The sequence below is a fragment of the Lepisma saccharinum genome, chromosome 24 (genome assembly GCF_977018435.1).
Source record: "Lepisma saccharinum chromosome 24, izLepSacc3.1, whole genome shotgun sequence".
NCBI classification, from domain to species: Eukaryota; Metazoa; Arthropoda; class Insecta; order Zygentoma; family Lepismatidae; genus Lepisma; species Lepisma saccharinum.
Genome location: NC_139252.1, coordinates 44,453,175 through 44,467,162, shown reverse-complemented (window position 1 = coordinate 44,467,162; position 13,988 = coordinate 44,453,175). Strand labels below are relative to the sequence as shown.

General features: G+C 40.1%; 1 protein-coding gene across 1 annotated transcript in view; it reads left to right on the top strand.

Annotated features, from left to right (window-relative positions):
• Window positions 1-13,988, top strand: part of LOC145978170 (uncharacterized) — a 99,148-nt gene that overhangs the window by 74,285 nt on the left and 10,875 nt on the right. Inside the window, exons 10-11 of the mRNA XM_083110609.1 lie at window positions 11,763-11,813; window positions 13,820-13,984. Of these exons, the coding sequence (XP_082966735.1) occupies window positions 11,763-11,813; window positions 13,820-13,984 (216 nt within the window). The remainder of the gene's footprint in view (window positions 1-11,762; window positions 11,814-13,819; window positions 13,985-13,988) is intronic.

Below are 13,988 nucleotides of genomic sequence, written 5' to 3'. Positions count from 1 at the left end.
GGGCATAACATCTGCATCGCGTAACTACAGGTGTAGGGGGAAGGGGAACCTCAGGACATTTTTGTTTAAAAATGTCTATTCTTCTAGGCGACTTGACAAAAACTTTCTTCCCATTTGAAACCAGTTTATCGACATTGGGAAAAAGAGCTCTTATCTTTTCACATATTCTATGCAACGCATGCGCGACACATGTAACGTGCACCATTTTGGGGTAGCTAACGGCAAGACCACTGCATGTAAGCTGCAGCATCTGTCAAGAGAAGAACATTGTCAAATTTTATGCCTTCTGGCCACAATAGCTGCATTGCTTCATTAAAAAGCCTTGCTATCGTTACGTGTAGCCAGCCCCAGCTACTCACAGCTATTTTTTTCCCAATAGGATCGTAGGCGAGGTGCCAGAAGTCTGCCAGCGAGGGTGCTCAAAGACAAAACAAACCTAGCACTCTCGATATGTAAGAGGTGGGGAGAATAAACATTTTTCCTTCGAGGATTTCGAGGTAGATGAAGTCAATGAGCGATTTTATGTATTTAAAATGAAAATTCGCAAAATATGTATTTACATACGGAAAACTGGAAAATATGTGTTTTTATGTAAAATAAAATTTGCTGTGTTGACATATAAGGCTATGATCAGAATTTTTGCAAAAATGAGGGTCTCTATCTTATCGCAGAAAAAACATTTATTTACCTGAAGTTCCTTTCCCTAATTATTATGTATGCCGCCCCCTAGAGAGCTGTTATGTACGTACTATCCACCTTTACGTCAGTACCGGAACCAATAACGGTAAGTTCGTTACCATGGAGACCGAACAACCGTAGAAAGAGAAACTGACAGAGCAACAACATTTCTAATAAACCCCGACAAGCGTATGTTCCAATGTTTATTGGAGGATATAACGTGCACAATTTTGAAACGCGTCTATTTTGCTCATACACAAGTTTTAATCTGTGGTGGATTCATTTCCTTCTGTCGTTGGGGAGGAGGGAAAATTACCAATTTCTGTTTTCTTTACTGTCTCTTTTTGACAGACAGTGAAACAAACACGTGTTCTGCTATACATAGCCATATCTCTCCGTCTCTCTGGTTTCTTCACTTCTCTTCCTATCTCCACTACTTTTATGCATATTCTCTTTGCTCTCTCTCTCTCTTTCTCATGAAGAGCCTTAAAAATCACAATGCACACTTTTCGCCGATTGTAGAGGGAGATTATTTCCGTAACATCTTTGGCAGTTATGCATTTGAAGCTTCGGAACGAGTCACAACTCTCGAAGCAGCCAATTAACCAAGCGAGCCGCTGACGTCATCTCCATCCAGAACCTATCGCTAAGCCCCTTGCTCAGGTTCTACACGCCCACTAGGCTCGCTAGACAGACTCGCGCAGTCCGCTGGATATGTTCCGAAAGTAATTCGACTCTACCTCTCTTGAAGTTTTCCTATCATCGCCACTCATGTAAATATTGTTTAAAAGGACGCTTTGTTATGACAAGAATCCCCGTGCCTTAATTTACATCACGATTTGCAATCAATATGGCACCGGAAATTGTGTTGGAAATTGATTGGAGAAGAGCAAACACCTTTTTCTTGTAACGATTGCACTTTGTATCTCTTCCATCACGCGCCTGACATACGCATCATTGTTGGCCAAAACATTGATTAAAAGAGAAGGAAGAAAAACATTGCAAAAAAACTGCTAACGAACAGGGTGAAAGAATTGCAACGTAAAAGGCTGCGAAACAAAAGCTGTTTGTTTATCTCTTGCATGCAATATTGGGTGCGGATCCACGCATTTTCTCTTGCAAGGACACAAAAGGATATTTTGTTTTGTTGCTGCTTGTTCTCACGTGTCCAGCGTGACCAGAGGCGTAGCAGCCGCTTGCGCCAACCCCACAAGGTTGACCATGTGTCATGCAAATGTAAAACCGAAGAAATTCAACGGATACTCTTATTTATATTCTAAACTCTAGTTAAGTAACAGGTGTATGGTACTCGTAATATAAACTTGGCAAGAAATGTAGGCTTGGTCAGGACTTGAGCCCTGTTATCTGGCATATGATGCCATTTTCTGTACCAAGTTTTTATAAAAAAATATTATTGTGTAGATGCGATTCTTATTGTTACGTGAATTGACTACCAGTAAGGAGGTAAGGCTCCAGGGGTTCTCGACCTAGTGGAGGTGAGATCTGTACCACGTTCCGGCCATCTCTAGCCATGCCCCCCCCCCGCATGCATTAATTAGAGGCTGGGTGAACTCCAGAAACACTTTATGAGGATATATTGTCAGAAAATTCACATCTGAGATCACCAACCCTGAGGATCGAACCTAGGTCTCCTTTGTAATCAAAAATCGAACGATTTCGAGATTTCAAAGACAGGGCAATTAATTGTGTTTGCTCACGTGATACTAGCTAACCAAACAACGTCGACCAATGAACGTCGAAAGCAGCAGGCAGGCATTTATTGAATATTCTGAACACCACTATTTTTGTCTACTTGGTTGAACACAATTTCTTTACATCAGCCTGATACTGCGATGCACCTGAACTACACCTAGTGTACAAACGTGTAGTGAACCAGACGGGGCAAATGAGTGAATCAGGCCGTTATCCACTCGCCATCTGAAATACCCACCTTTTTATGTGCTGTCGGTTGCCTTCTTCTTCCATTAGCTGCGATTTTCGCAACCAGGGATTCAAATTTCCCTCCTGAAGTGAACTTTGAGCTCTGGTTGGCAGAGAACAAAGCACATGCTGTCTCCAGCGCTCCTCTTAGTGGGTGGAATCACTTATGACAGCTGCCAAGATCTTCCAGCAGACGACAAATCACCCAGTGGCGGTTGATCAAGAGTGGATCACGCAGGATATGTACAGATGAAACTTGTTTGCCTTAATAAATCTTTGGATTTATGAATGCCAGAGTTAGTTAAGCATGAACGCGATTACGCGAGCTGGAGAGCTTGAGAATTGTGATGCATTTCGAAATTACTGAAGCACAAGATGATAGGGGCGACTGAATTCGCTCTAATTGCGGCTTACTTGAGAGCTGACCTTCATTGGCCAAGGCCGTGTTGTCTGGACGAGGCATCCCGTCGACACTTCCGTTCATTCCCCATAATTGGAAGACAGATGCAACAATTGGCAAGAAGAAAAGATTACAGGAAATGGGTGATATAATGCACACAGCAGGACATCTGGGTGAGAAAGATGCAACAAGGGGATTCGAAATAAATGGGGAATTCCCTGAGAAAGAAGATTGCTTCCTTGGTCCGCAGGCCTTGACTTTTAGAATCGCAGCAAGCACCACTCCGTGGTGTACCCGATGACATTTCATTGTTTGCATTACCACGCAGCGCCAATCCCCAAGGGACATCTACTGGATATCAAGTATGTTCAGTTTAGCTACGTGGATATTATATATATCCAGTTTTAGGATTTCCGCCAGACTTATTTTAAATGTCTAAATATGTTGTTTTTTTTAAAGTAATCTAATTATGGATATCCAGAATATCCACAGTAGGACTTTTCAATATCCATGGGATATTTTTTGGACTATTTTTAAAATGAATATTGTCATATAACATTTTAAGAAAAGTAAAATTAGGTTCATTTTTTCATAACCGTTCTGGCTTAATTTCACTCCAATCTCCAAGCTTCCACCTTAGACTTGATGTCAGTTTAGGAATCATTTAATATAATATGATGCTTCAACTGATATGTTGGTTGTTCTTCCCCGAATCCTTTACCCGTTCACCATTCCTTCCAATCGCCTTTTGGCAGACACTTCCTCCGGTGTCCAACCAATTTCTTTCTCTTTTCTTGATCACTGCCAGTATCGCTCTTCTTTCATCAACTCTTTCCAGCACAGTTTTATTTCTTACTTTGTCCGTCCATTCACACACATTTCTTAAGCTTCTAGTATAGCTTTTCCTCACTTAGTAGCGTCCAAGTATCTTCGTCATACAATACTATACACCCCATTATATTCATTCAGGCTAGTTTTCTTAGGCTAGTCAGGTTTAGTTCTCTTAGCATAGATAATACCTTTTTTGGTCAAGCCCAGATAAAATGGCAGTGTATTAATGCTAAGAGAACTAAACCTAACAGGCATTCCTCGCTTACGTCACTCAGAACACAATGTTGGTCGTTGCTTGTGTTATGAGCGAGACCCCCTCTTATGCGGGTTGCCCAGATAATTCAAATGCAAGAATTTATAAAATTAATTTTATGTTTGCACAACAGACATACTAGATATTTGATCTGGGCAATCCGAGAATATGCACCAGCTTTTCCCATTTACGGCAGAGCCTTCAACTGCACATTATGTACGCAGGAAGCTACGTGTCTTAAAAAATGTTGCGTATTTCTTTTTACAATTCCCTTCCACGAAAAAGCTGTTATTTTCTTCGACTTTGGGTTTCGTGTTTCTTTGGAATGGAAAAACCTAGCGTTATTTAGATATATGTTATCAGCCGGCGCGTTAACCGCTCTTAGCAAGAAAATTTGTCCTTCGAGTTCTGGCGTCTCCATATTGTCTCTGCGGCGCTCGAAAACATCTTTTCCTATTCGTCTTCTTCACCTCAGGAGCGTCCTGGAGCAGCAGCTCTTCCAGAGAGACTCATTCGAATGTAAATGAGCTCGCGTGTTGCACCAAGTAAACAGCCGTTTTTTTCCGCAGAAGAAACGACCACTGACAGCTCTTGTTGGGGGAAATTGTTTCGAAGAAAGTAATGAGATTGTTTTGCATATGACGTCATACATTCATACCATTAGCCACTTCAAATGTGAAATATAGGCATTGAAAGGGGAAAGCACATAGCTACGACTCCAGGGGTCTCAGGTTCGAATCCCAGCCTGGGTATGGATGTTTGTGAGTGTCCATTCATCAATTTCATCATATCATCATCACTCCCCGCAAATTAGCCACAAGTGGCACAAAAGCGAAGTTGAATAAAGCAAATAAACAACATAGCTATAATTAATGAAGATTTTTCTATGATACATTCCACAGGTTCAGGCGATAGGGTGTCTGACTGCTGCACGGAATACTCGAGTTGGATTCCCGGTGTGGGAAATTTTCATTCAGTTTTCGAACATCGGGCGCTCCGAAGAGCCGTGTCTTGGGAAATTATAGCATTTGCCGCCAGGAAGGCCAAAACTACACGAAGACGCACGAAAGGGCAGGGGAGCGCATTATCCGAACGGAAAAATAGCCTCTGGAATTGTCGCATGGAAATTCCACAGGCTGCTCTCACGTGTTTCGTGCAAGCTTAATGTACTGAACGTTAGGCCATTCGTAGGAAGCAGGCAACGAACATTTTATTATTGGCGGTTCAGGGCTGTCTTTTACAAACGCCGACCTCCGTGGCAGAGTGGTTAGCACAGCGCGATACGACGCCAGGGGTCCCGGGTTCGAATCCCGGCCTGGGTGAGTGAACCCTCACGAAATTTCATCATGTCATCGTTCATTATCATCTTCGTCATTAGCCAAAAAGCGAAGTAAAATAAACCAAATCAGTCATTTACAAGCGACTCTGGCTACAAACCAGTGGGAACCTGGGGCAACCCTTGGGAGAAAGAGTGTAATAGTGGACGGAGCCTGTTACTCACACATCACCTTTATGGTCGAGAGAGACAATATTTTTGGACCCATTCGCCCAAATGTGCCGTCGTAAACTATTAATATTATTATAATTATTATTAATTTCAAACCTTTAGTTTGTGACTGTAATATAGGCTAGTAGGATAGGGAAGTTTGATAAGGTAGATAGAAAGATAAGATAAGAAAGATAGGAAGATAACAAAGAGAAAACTAAATATATGCTTACAGGCCGAAACAAGTGTTAGGTAATAATCAAAATAATTATTGATAACAACTCGTTTGAAACAGTTTCCAAATTCAAGTACTTAGGAGTAATATTAACAAATGAAAATTATATTAAAGAGGAAATAAAAAGTAGGCTTAATTCAGGAAATGCATGTTACTTCTCTCTTCATAAACTTTTGTCTTCTCGTTTAATATCTAAGAAACTAAAAGTTAAAATACACAAAACCGTAATTTTGCCTGTAGTATTATATGGATGTGAAACTTGGTCCCTTACATTGAAAGAGGAACATAAATTGAGAGTATTTGAAAATAAGATCCTTAGGAAAATCTTTGTACCTAAAAGGGATGAGGAGACAGGTGAGTGGAGAAGGTTACATAATTTAGAACTACATAATTTGTATTCATGTCCAGATATTATTAGAATGATTAAATCAAGAAGACTTAGGTGGGCAGGCCATGTGGCACGAATGGGAGAGGAAAGAGGAGTTTACAGGATTCTTGTTGGGAAACCTGATGGTAAGAGACCAGTAGGAAGGCCAAGACGAAGATGGATGGACAACGTTGAAATGGACCTAAGGGAAATCGGTAGGGATGGAAAAGAGTATATAGATCTTGCTCAAGATAGGGAAAGATGGAAGGCTTGTGTTGCTGCAGCCATGAATCTTCGGGTCTAAGAAGGCTAGAGAGTTAGTTATATAGTTAGTTAGTTAGTTAGTTAGTAGGAAAGGGAAACAATGGCCTCTAGTAACAATATACAAATTCGTTTACAATACAACACATGCATTGCCTTGATGGCTGAAGGTGTTGTGTGCTGGATTCACGTTTCTGGAGCTACAGATTGGTTTGGATTCCAAAACATGTACTCTCACCGGCAATAAAAATGGGACGTCTAGATTCTGAAATACTCGCTTCCCTGCAGGGCGTTGTGTGTGTTGCCTAACTCCACGGCAATAAGTGGATTTTAATAGTAAATTTTCAATGGCAACTTCTACCACCGCCGTAGAGTTAGGCAACACACATAACGCCTTGCAGGGAAGCGAGTATTTCAGGATGTAGGTGTCCCATTTTTAGTGCAGGTGACTGTACGTACATGCAGGAGGAACAAATAAACTCTAGGAATCATACCATAAAGTTTCGAAAGAGCACAATCTAGCGAGATGATGTTGACAAAACTTTTTGCGTTTAGCAACTAAAAACGATTCTTTGAACGGTATAATCTTGTATAATAATAATAATAATAATAATAAATTCTTTATTTCCGTAGACCCATATCCATGGGTGTGGAAAACGTCATACAATACTAAATATTACAAATGGAGTAGGATTACAATGAAAAGAACAAAATGCAAACACAAAAATACAAATAAATCATATGGGTTAAACATAAACAGTTATAAGTGTCACATACTAAACTTGTAAAATAGTAAATCCAAATATAGGAGACGTACAATATCAAAAGAATTTAAATGCTTCAATTTACTAATCCAGTTTAACTACTGAAATTCATTGAGATTATATAGAGGTATATCTGTTAAATACTGTATAATTGCTTTCAGTTTCTTGTGAGTTTCTGTAATTTGTTTGATGTGTGTGGGAAGTTTGTTACGGTATTTTATTCCTGCAACATGAGGTGACAAGTCTGAAGAGGGTACAAGGGGTACAATTTGGATCAAAGAATTTAGAGGTTACTGTACCCCTAACAAAAAGTTTGGAGATTATAACGTACACAGTTGACCCCTTTTTTTCGCCACTTTAGCCCCCGCACTATGCCAAACCTTATCTACAAAGGGAAATATACTGTCTTTGCCCCCCCCCCCCGTTTTGGCACCTTGCTCCCCCCGGTTTTGGAACCCAATCGCCGCCACTGATCCTTTGTTATCACAGATTACTGTCATTTCTATATATAATCTGAGGTTCCTATTGCAAGAAGAATAAGACCTGGTTCTTACTGCTTTTAACCACCTTGTAACCCTTAAATTGTTTACGCTAGGATGTCCAATTGTTCGTTTATCCTGTCTATTCCGGCATTCAGTCGATCAGGGCAATCAGCGCTGTCTGGTGATGTGTTTATTTACAAGATATTCGCGAACACGTCGTGGACGTCAGGTGCAGAACGTGAGCGTCAGAAGCCTTGAGCAAGGAAATAAGGCCGGTCAGTGGCTGTTCCCCCCTCGCTGCACTGAGTCATGATCAAAGGAAACGAGCTTCGAAACACTCAGCTGTTTTCTGCACACGGAGAAAGCGTGAATAAACCATTAACTCCTTTCCTGGTCCGGAAGGCCGAGTTCAGGGAGTACACGAATGGGTGTCTCACAACTTGTTCCAGCTCGTGTTTCCAGTAAATCAAATTGAATGTTTTACGCATTCAACGATAAAGCTAGGCAAAAAGGGAATTTCCGCTTCTGTTGCTTTGTAGGCCAAGCATCGTGTCTGCAGTTGTTTTGCTGCTCTTAGCAGTCGCAGCGATAAGGATGATGGAGTGGGGAAGATAAGAACCCATGTCTCACCTAGATTTGAACCCGAAACGTTTACAATGAACCTCTGAGGTATTTTGGGATAATCCATGAGATGCGGGGCGTTTCCAATTAAGTTCTTCGCGTGTGTGTGTGGGCAATGGCGCGGGATCCTTCTTTTATTTGGCCTCCCCGATGGCGCAGTGGTAGCGTCGACGCCTTGTAATCAAGGGGTTTCGGTGGAGGCACATAGTGGTTAGAATCCCACCTTAAACTGTAGGTCCAATCCCGATTAGCCTTACTGTGCACAAAGTGGACTAAATACACCAACTCTATCAATCAATCAATCGTTTTTTTATTTGTGAGGTACAAAGCTTCCAGATAGCACGAAAGCTTATGGCAAGTTTGAGGTAGCTTGCTTATAGTTTGCCAAAGCCATTTGGATACGGTAAGCTTGGTATAAGCATGACACGAGTTTGTTTGAAGCCTACAGCAATTTTGACACCCAGTAACTAGTTGGCTTGATTCAAGCCTGATGCAAGCTTACAGCTTGCCATTTTATGCTTGCAGAAGCTTGTTCGTTTTACACGAAAAGCTTGTTTCAAGCTTGAAGGAGGTTTAATATGCTATCTGGGTTTAAACTCCTTACACACACACCCACCTAGTCGAGAGAAGAATTGTCGTTGTTATGGAAACACGCCCTAAAATTCCTATGTATATTTTTGGCAGCCAAATCGTTCAATGATAAAAATTAAGATGCAGTGCAAGGTTGTTTTCCTAGGAGAGAGAGTAAGTTGTGAATTTTAACGTGTTTTTCCATTCCTTGCGACGGTAATTTTCTTCCTACTGAGCAAAGAGTCGTTTCGATCGATACATTGCATTGGTGACAGTGATAGATCGACAGAAGTGAAAACAAGGATAGAAAAGACGAAATGGAAAACACTATTTGTATATTTGTGTCAAGGGCGCGCCGAGGCGGGATGGGCTTAATCTCCCCCCCAGAAATCTATTCGAAATAGGATTACTAAAAGTAAAGGGTGTACACTCACCTCACTTAGTACTCCGGCAGTTTGTTTCTTTATACAGCATATTTGCAGAAGATACAATTCAACCTACAATTGTATCTATATACGCTGTATAAAACACACCTTATTACTAACTTCCTTGACTGTGCAGTGGGATCCATGAGTATTACCGTGCAAATTGTCAACCACCATGTTCGTTCACTTTATTTGACCCAATAAGAGCTTCAAGAATTAAAAGAAAACTCAAAACAAGCTGTTGACAATTTCTCCACTAACATACATAAAAATCCATCGCTTAAAAACACATAGGATGTAAGAGAAAAATTGATGAAAATAGTCATGGACAATTTGCACAGTAATGCTCATGGATCCTACTGTACAGTGGGATCCATGAGTATTACCCTGCAAATTGTCCATCACTATGTTCACTCACTTTATTTGACCTAATAAGAGCTTCAAGAATTAAAAGAAAACTCAAAACAAGCTGTTGACAACTTCTGCAACATCATACATAAAAATCCATCGCTTAAAAACATATAGGATGTAAGAGAAATTTTAATGAAAATAGTCATGGACAATTTGCACGATAATACTCATGGATCCCACTGTACAATTGGCTTTCTTTGCCCAAATCACAAGATTTCTCAATTTCTTGCCGAGAGATGGAGCAGAATTGCTATCTAACCATGTGACTGACTAAAACTCCCTTAAACTTTAAATCCATTGAAGTCATGGGCGTCGGTAGCGGGGGTCGAATTAGTTCGTCGACCCCTACCCCCACCCTACCCCGCATTTCAAGTTACAAAAAAAAAAATGTTGTTAATAACAGAAATAAGGCTCAGTTTAGTAAGGATGTGAACAGGATAGCCAAAGTAGAAAATGTGTTAGAAAAAAATTAGCGTAAAATATACGAATCGGGTATATATCTCCATTTTCTACCATTTACTTAAAAGAATAAATTGTTTCCCAGTTTTCAAAATTCAAAAAATTAGAGTTTTATGTGAAAGGTTACACGACACACAAACTTTATAACTAAATTTTCCCCTGCCATAGCTTTTTGCGTGAATGTTAGTAACAAAATAGAATAACGATGTATTTCAGTAAACTAACCTTTTGAAATGTAAAAACAAAATAATGCAAAACAGTTGTGCTAGATATTTATTCATTCATCTGGTAGATCATGTAGAATGATCTTTATAGGGAAATAATAATAATAAAATTTGATTTATTTTTATTAATTTATAATAGGTATTATTGTTATTATATATATATTTATTATTATATATTCGTTATATAATAATTATTATTATTTCTACTATTCTGCTTCTATCATTGGTCTGCAAAAAATTCTGGCGACGTCCATGACTGACATAATAAGGATAGAGTTCGAAAACTCGAACAGCTTTGGGGAACAATAAGCAAAAACAAATTTGGTTGTGTCTTGTAAGTGAAGAGGAAATTGCCACCACACACTTCAAGTTTATTTTACTACAAGTCACTACTACGTGGGTCTAGACAATTGCTCGTTCAATATAGGTTTGGAGAGAAATTTGGTAAGAGATAGCTCAGAAATACAGTGTGTCTATAAAGTCACTTAACATTTCAATGAACTAATGACAAATCTTTTATTTTTCCAAGTGATCTGATAAAATGTACTCTATAAAAGAGAGAATAGGCGTTGTTTGTGCTCGTCTGCGTGGAATGACGTATGAACAGGTGCGGACGGACTTCACTCGGAAATTCAGAAAACCAGGCCCCACCAGGCTGGCTATTAAGAACCTGGTCAACAAATTCAAGTGAATTGGTAGTGTTGAGGATGAAGAACGTCCTGGTAGGCCAGCCATAACACCACAAATTGTGGAAAATGTACAGGACGCGATCACACGTAGCCCCACCGCATCGACCATGCGACTCAGTATCCATAATCCCAGCATCCAACAACTGTGGCTCATAGCACGGTGGATTGGGGTACACCAAGCTTCTTACTATGCACCAACAGGATGGGGCACCACCCCATCTTGCCATCATCGTTCGTGATCACCTAAACGAAGCTCTCACCGGTAGATGGATTGGTCGTGTCTCGCAACGGGGAGGCCCCCCCCCTCAATCTGACCCCATTAGACTTTTTCATTTGAGGATTTATCAAGTCTAAGGTGTACGGGGCGAGGATCCACAGCATAGCCCAGTTGTAACAACGCATTACGGCCGCAGTTGCTGAGATTACACCAGCTACGTTGGATAAGGTGTTTCGGGCTGTGGTGGATTGTTGGGATATGTGTCTAGACTTGAGGGGTGGTCACAATTGATTTATACTGATTTTGTGTCCTACTGTGATCTATGTTTCAGTACATATTGTATTTTGTACCATAAATCCTGTTCATGCAGAAATGTTAAGTGACTTTATAGACACCCTGTAGATATCTTTGTGGACTTGAATTGAAATCTGTTTCCTTTCTCTTCCAGTTAGTTCCATTGCAGCCCAAAATAACACTTTCGGTTATGAGGGACACAAAGGTAAATATTGAAGCTTCTCATCTTTTTGTTTCTTGTCTCAGACATGAATCAATGGTAGAGGACTTTGAAAGTCCGACTTATATCTAGCTACTGAAAGTTCTGTTCCTTATGCTTTCAGAAGTAAAAAAGCGTTAAATACCAGATACAATTTAGAACTCAACGGTAATAAAAACTAATATAAAATGAGAAAATCGATACGTAGGAGAGAGCTGCCTGGTTTGATACACACTCATAGAACTTGAAGTTGTAGTAGGACTAGGGCGCCTGCTGCTAGTGTTGCCCACGAGACGAGACTTTGGCCTGTCTCGTCTCGTGGAAATGCTGTGAAATGCTGTCTCGTCTCGAAAATATTCGTTTGTCTCTGGACACATGATCAATCTCGTCTCGTCTCGAATTTTTAAAAGCCTGTCCCGTCTCGTCCCGTGGGCAACACTACCTGCTGCTGTCTACCCGCTGACAGTCTAACTATTTCATGAAGACCGTGAAGAAACCGGCGTCGATCTTCTGGACAGCCAATGCCTTCTTATAGCACACTGAGACTGAGTGAGAGGACTACATGTTTTAACCATATGTGTTCACGACATCTTTGACATGCGTAAATCTAGTCAAGGAATGTTCTTTTCGTATCCAAAATATGTGTGAAACATATCAGTAGGGAGCGGAAGTTGATGAAATGTCATATTTTTTCTGACATCTCGTACACGATGCCCATTAAATATACACAATATTACACTTCGTCTAGAACCCAAAAAAGGTAATTTTAAAGTGCATTTTTTGCCAATTTTCAGATTTTAAGTAATTTTACCCGATTTTCGGCATTTTCCCGTCATTTTTCGCAATATTCGGTGTATTGTTTCGTCATATTTTGTCAATTCTTTAGTTTTGGTAATATTCTTGAGTCTTTTCACCAAGGTGAACATAGGCCTATATTTATCTCTCAGGATTGCAATTTACGAGCAAAAGAAATGCTGAACTGGTGACAGTCTTTGTTGTGTCGGGGGAAACTACCAGGTGCCCGTCTGGGGCAAACTCAGATTTAAGATCAGATAAGGAGTGACTGGATTGTTTAATTTCCTTTTCATTTCAATTTTTAACCTGAAACGAACAAATTTAATGATCATTTTTTGCATTTTTACGTCATTGTTTCCCATTTTTTAGGACATTCTGTAGGTCATATAGCTATATTTTTTAGGTCAGGTCATCAACTTCCGCTCCCTATATATCAGCGTAATGTCCAGATTAGGTCCAATTCTAGTCCAGAAATTATTCTTATCTACAATCAAATAAAAATATCCAGAATACATGAGAAGTCGCACTAATGCTCAAAACACATAAAAAAGTGATGCCTAGAATGTCCAAAAATGATCCACAGAATTTCTAAAACATATCCACGTTTCACAGAATGTCCAAAAACATATCCTTCCTGGATATCCAAGGATGTCCGCTGGACGGACATATAGATATGCAGAGAATATCTAAAGGATGCCTACTAAATATTCCTGGATATCTGTTGTATATCCAGAACTTTGGCACAAATATCGAAATGAAATTCATTAGATATATCCCTACATTTGTGTGCTGTATGGGATAGATTGCGTAAAATGTTTGGTACTGGTTCAATACAACTTCAAAGTTTTTCACTGTTCACAGTTTTATATTTTTATTTTGACAAGAACTGAAATTTTGAGAAGAATGAACTTCTTCGTGAAGTATGTATGATGTAGTAGGAGTAGTCTTATTGATTATAAATTTGGGAATTTTATACTCAGCAATTCATTTGTAAAAGAAAAACCATTACTTTTAAACTGAAGATAAGTCAATTTCATACTATTTGCTAATATTATACTCTGTTTATTGTGAATGATTCTGGCTTACATTTTGAATTAAAAGTTCTAAAGTTTGCTCATCTGGCGACTCTACGAAAGTCGAACGGTACGCCATTGTAACCGGGAAAAGCAAACCGATCTTCATTCTGTGCATAACAATCTTGCATTCTTGTTTTCCAGGGCCCAGCCACTGGGCGGACGAGTTCCACAACTGCGCGGGGAAGCTCCAGTCGCCCATAGACATCGAGGAGCACCTTGTGACCCACGTCACCCTGAAGCCCTTGCTGTTCCACGGCTTCCACGCTCGTCCCTCCTCAGCCACCCTCCAGAACAACGGTCACACGGGTGA